General features: G+C 33.5%; 1 protein-coding gene across 1 annotated transcript; it reads right to left on the bottom strand.

Moving 5' to 3' along the window:
• Positions 1-301: 301 nt before the first annotated feature.
• Positions 302-4,712, bottom strand: LOC101507935 (uncharacterized). The gene is made up of 6 exons (XM_004502860.4): positions 4,554-4,712; positions 4,384-4,438; positions 4,204-4,254; positions 1,066-1,157; positions 908-985; positions 302-676 (listed from the first exon to the last, which is right to left on the bottom strand). Exons 1-6 carry the CDS (start codon positions 4,607-4,609, stop codon positions 523-525), a joined length of 486 nt encoding a protein of 161 aa, XP_004502917.1. The 5' UTR covers positions 4,610-4,712; the 3' UTR covers positions 302-522.
• Between the last annotated feature and the right edge of the window lie 740 nt (positions 4,713-5,452).

Genomic DNA, 5,452 nt, shown 5'->3' with positions numbered 1-5,452 from the left:
AAATAATATAATAATTATACATACTTCTTGGAAATTATTACATCTGTCTTCCCATTGAACAATTTCGATATCAACCAGAAACTATTCACAAGCAATCGCAGTGTTTGATACATCAGTTACAACTGATAATACCGTTAAATCTAAAGAAATTTTGTATTTATCTATATCTAACAGGTGCCACAACCTAACCTATCTTGCTTATAAATTCACCGTTGTAACAGTTTTGATATTACAACAGTAATTGTCTGTTTGGGGTTGAAAAAAATAGTAGTAAGTTTCAATTAAACATGCGAGCACAACAGCAAAAGTGCTAGTAGAGAGGCACGACAATCATTTTTAGATTTTTCTTTATCAATTACAGTTACAGTCAGCTTATTTGTTATAGAGCACTTTCCTGTATTAATAGACAGAATCATTTTATTATTGCAAGCCATGAGGAGATTTATAAAATAAGCAAAGCCAAAATTCAGATATCTCAAACTATGGGGGCAAAACATAGTTTCTGCAATACATTCGAGAGAATCAAAAATCAGAATCAGAATCAGATTTTTTCACTTTAGGTGGTGCAAACTGCCTGGTGAGACGAGATCGCGTCCAAGGATCAAGGGGTGCTCTTTGAGGTTGTTGAGGAGTTGGTGGCTTTGACTGCCTAAGCTCATTATCTCTATCAACGAACCTGTTTCAAAGCATATAATTTTTTGTTACAAGAAGTTCAAATCTCAATATCCTCATTTTAAGCAACCTAAAAGAATGGACGGATAAATTATAACACACTAGATTACAAAACAGACTATCTACAACAATGAAAAATAAGCCTTCTTTAGTGAATCAAGCAGGGTTACCAAAATAACAGAACATCAAAAATCAGCATAAACTAGTGACAATCAGAAAGTAAACAGAGATTTACTCAAGATAGGCCATTGGTGCAGCATCACCAACTCGAATACGAGTCCGAAGCATCCTGGTGTATCCACCAGCTCTATCCCTGTACAACACAATGTCTGTTCAGTCTTATAAATAATAGTCATAAATGGCAACTGAAATTACATCATGTTTAATACTTACTTATACCGATAAGCCAGTTCCGTAAACAGCTTGTGAAGGACATCGTCTCCTCGCACGAATCTAGAGGCACACTTTGCAGCACATTCGGATCCCTAACAGTTTATTTTGTAAACTATAGGTCAATCCGAGCAGACAAGCTAAATAAATAGATTCAATGGTTATCTTCCTATCAAGTTTATTCTCAACATCAAGGCAAAATAAAAACCAAATGCTGGGGCACTTGTTAAAGAACCAAATATGGAAATAGTCAATTAGAAATTTATGGAAGCTTGTGTTTTCAACTCCTTGAAAATTTAAAAGTGGATTTTTTCAATGCAAAAACTTTTCCAAATAAAAATTATCCACATTCATCTGTTTATAGTGAACAGTGTTCTGACAAGCACATTAAACGCTGGCAAAAATAGGCAATAGCTATGTAGTCAGTAGCAGATAGCGTAGTGTAGCGGCCAACTCCAAAACGCTATAGCGGTGTAGCAGGTAGCGGTATGACCGCTACGTCGAAGTCTAGGGAAACATTACAAGCAATTTATACCATACACGTATAGAGCCTAAAAAATAGAAAAATTCAAACACTTAATACATATTCATTAGTCATAACTTGTTCATTGCGACTAATATTTCAAATATAATATAAAGCAAAATAGAGGACCGTAAACGCAGAAACAAAAATACAGAGCACAATAATGGGGTACTATGAGAAAGCTTCGAGAAGAAAGCTCTATTGGTAGGGACGAGAACAGAGCAGGGATGAGAAGACAGGGACGAGTTAAAAAGTGAGGGTATTTATGACTTTCCATCCTTAAATTACTGTAGCATTTCTTCCCTGCCTGCATTCGTCTTCTCCCACTAGTGAAGAACACCGCCATGGCCGCAGGGCCACCGCGACGCAACGCAACACAACGCTGCAATTGCGGCCACGACCGTCGCAACTGACTACATAGGGCAATAGTTTAATAGGAGACAGCATGGCAATTATTAGTGAATGTAAACTGTGACAAATAGGCATGTGGAATGTAAATAACAAGACATAATAGACCATATCAAGAACAACAAACATGATACTCCCTCCGTCCCTTAACTTTGGTTCTTTCAGACTTGGACACAGTAAGAAATAATAAATTTAGATCGGTTTAGTCCTTTTTACCCTTCATTTATTAAGTAAAAACAAAATACATTTAATGCACGTTTTTGGGATTTTAAGAGTATAAAAGGAAAAACATCATTAATTACATCTTGATTTCCTAAAAGAACCAAAGTCGTGGGACAAAAGTAAAATACTTAAAGGACCAAAGATCGGGGACGGAGGGAGTAATGTTTTTCAAGCAAATTAATTCATCAGAGACAGAAGAACAAGTTCACAGTCACAACACAGTTTTAAAAACCCAAATATGAGTACTAAAGGGAAAGAAAACACAAATGAGGATCCCCAGCTTGCCATATCCCCTGATTAAGGTGAAAAGAGACAAAAACTACAGATTTTAAAAGAAAACAGTGATGTAAATGCATAAAAGATTGAGAGATAACTGGCCCCAAACTATGAAGTCCACGTACTTTAGTTAAGCAATTTTAATTCGTAAACATTAATATTCAACTATTACAATTCCCTGCATTTAGTTAACAGTTATAGGATTGCTTGCAAGTGTCACCACTCACCATTCTTCATATTTTGAGCATTTAGATTTTTATTCAGGTTAGAATGTTAACATAAGTACATAAGCCAGCAAAAGAATAACAATTACTATCTAAAAGCAATCAAATAACCAAACATCAAAAGTAGAGTGCAAAGGGAGTTCAACTTCGATGACAAGTAGAACAAAAATGAGTTAAAAAATCTATCAAGAATAGCTAGCACAGAATGAAAACATCTGAATGTGAGTTAATCAGTGAGACCAAATGCACAGAACTTTTGCAGAACTGATGTTGGTCCCTTTTCAACAGATTGTTTGAGACTCAACTTCAATTTAAAGAACCAAAATTGTTATATTAATTTATGGAGAGAGAAAGAGACAGAAAGAAGCCAAGCTGGGTTTGTGAAAAACTCCATAAGCTCACCCTTTTTGGTCTACTCATCAGTATGCACCCACTACTTTGTAGTTATCATATTAATAGCAGGCGAGAAAGCGTAAAAACTGACAATTTATAGCAAAACCTATTTTCACCTATCCATGACTGTTACTTGCTTATGGCTGTATACTTAACATTAATCTTCAAGGCTTAAATTTTTAAATTTCTTACCTTTTGAACTTAAACAAATTTGATAAAATAGTGTTTGTTCAGTGATAACACTTAAAAGAATAAGAGAAATTTATAATTCATTTCTGTATAAAATTCTCAGAATCATTGCATAGGATGATCAATATTTAAATGTAAACACCATGAACAAGAAGCCACAGATGTTTGCAAAAAAGGGGTTTGAGGCAGACATTGCAAGTTAGATCCTTTTAAAACTTAAAATGCACTTTTGGCTAGACTCCACATTTTACAGTTCATTTTGAATGATTTTAGCCAGTGAAAATCTGATTTCGAACTTCTAAGCTAAGCTGGAAATGTCTATACAACAGCTGAAATACATTGGCATCACTTTGGACAATATTGAAAGCAGAACCACTGAAGATAAACTAAATATTTTGCATTTCTAGGACAAGTTGTGTATCTGTTAAGTTAAGAAGTATGCCCGAAGAAGTTCCTGCATTAGAGCTGTTGGGGACCCAACTGATCTAACCATCTGCTGACCTTGGCCGTCCTCCCCAAGAGTTATGCTTGGATGGGCTCCATTTTGTGACTACATCATTTAATGAATTATTTGTCTGGACTGACACACTACTATCACTTTCGGTTTCATTAGTTTGTAAAACGGAATCCTGAAGCTAGCTTGCTTTTGTGCAGTGAAGCTAGCTTACTGGTGTCAGATAACCGCTACTGCGGCACTGTAACACTATAGCATAGTGGAATTTGATCAAACAACTTTTTTCTGCAATTGACAACATTGACTCACTCAAATCACCAACCTAAAGTCAGAACTGGTAGAACATATGATATAAGCTCCTCAATGTAAAATCATCGGGTGTAATAATTAAACTAATTTGTGCAAATTAATTCAATTCAGCATGAACCACAAAAAAACACAAACTAACTAACCTCTTTTCCAAGTTGTACCATATTATCCGCAAACCTTCTAACCTCCTTAGCCTATAACCAAAATTACAAAAATCATATAATATAGCGACGTAACATAAAAAATTTGAAATTCACAAAACCCATAAACGACACGCTCTTAAAATGAAAATGCATAGGTTCATTTCTTTTTTGTAATTATACCTTGGCAACAGTAGTTTCGATACGCTCATGCTTCACCAACTGCGATACCATGGTTCTAAACAAGAAAAAAAGCAAACGGAATTTTAGTATCCAAAATTACGCAATGCTGCAGACGAAAATGGGAAGAAAAAAAAAAAGCAATTGGAGGTTTGAATGGAAAACATGTTAACCTGAACATGGAAATTCGGTGAGCGGCGGTTCTATTCAACTTCCTGAACTTTGTCATTTTCGCAGACGCAGAAGCAAATCTAAAACCCTAACTTTCTTACACTGCGCTCTGCACAAAACGAACACAGAGGAGCTTCAGTGTCTGCGTATGTGGCAAACAACGAGAGCATAGCTCTATGTTGGGCTTCTGTCATCGTGGGCCTGTTAAACAGCCCAAATATTTTTTTTTTATTCGAGTTAATTTTATGTCCCATGATAAATAACTAAATGTACCTCACACTTCCAGACACATTTTTTAAATTAAATGTATTATAATGGTTCAATTTTCTGATATATTTTCATAAAAAAATTAAATAAAATTTAAAGATAGTATACATTTTACACTATCATTCAATTATAATTATAAAATTTTAAATTAAAAATAATTATTTAATTATTTTTGTCAAACGAGTTATAATTGGATGTCAATATCGAATTATTTCACATTATTAGTGTGATGCATTTATTTTTTAAAAAATATACCCTATAAACTTGTATGGTGAAGACTGTTGTTTAAAAAAATATATACACCATGGTGAACACTATTTTTTAAATATTCTCTATTAACTACAAGTAAGTCTAATTTTGATTTTTTATTAAAGTTTGATATGATGTGTTATACTTCAAAATTTGTTTCATAGCAACATTTTTAAATAAGTAATGAGATATATTTTGTCTAACGAAATAATATGTCAAGAAAATTAATTATACTTTTTAAAATTGAACATGATATTGAATAAAATTTGATTTTCCATTATATTATATTTTATAATAATATATTTAAATATATCAAAAATTAATATCATTAAACTATTAAAAGGTTAACAAACTTAGTTTTTTTTTTAACCCTCTGATTATCAGG

The sequence above is a fragment of the Cicer arietinum genome, chromosome 5 (genome assembly GCF_000331145.2).
Source record: "Cicer arietinum cultivar CDC Frontier isolate Library 1 chromosome 5, Cicar.CDCFrontier_v2.0, whole genome shotgun sequence".
NCBI classification, from domain to species: Eukaryota; Viridiplantae; Streptophyta; class Magnoliopsida; order Fabales; family Fabaceae; genus Cicer; species Cicer arietinum.
Note: the sequence above shows the minus strand (reverse complement) of the source record. Positions and strands in the feature narration are given on the sequence as shown.

Excerpts from the sequence above, each read along its gene's own strand:
- LOC101507935 (XM_004502860.4), bottom strand. The coding sequence starts at position 4,609 with ATGACAAAGTTCAGGAAGTTGAATAGAACCGCCGCTCACCGAATTTCC. Across the intron at positions 4,439-4,553 it reads CACCGAATTTCCATGTTCAG|AACCATGGTATCGCAGTTGG; the intron begins GTTAACATGTTT and ends TTTCTTGTTTAG. Across the intron at positions 677-907 it reads GCACCAATGGCCTATCTTGA|GTTCGTTGATAGAGATAATG; the intron begins GTAAATCTCTGT and ends GCTTTGAAACAG.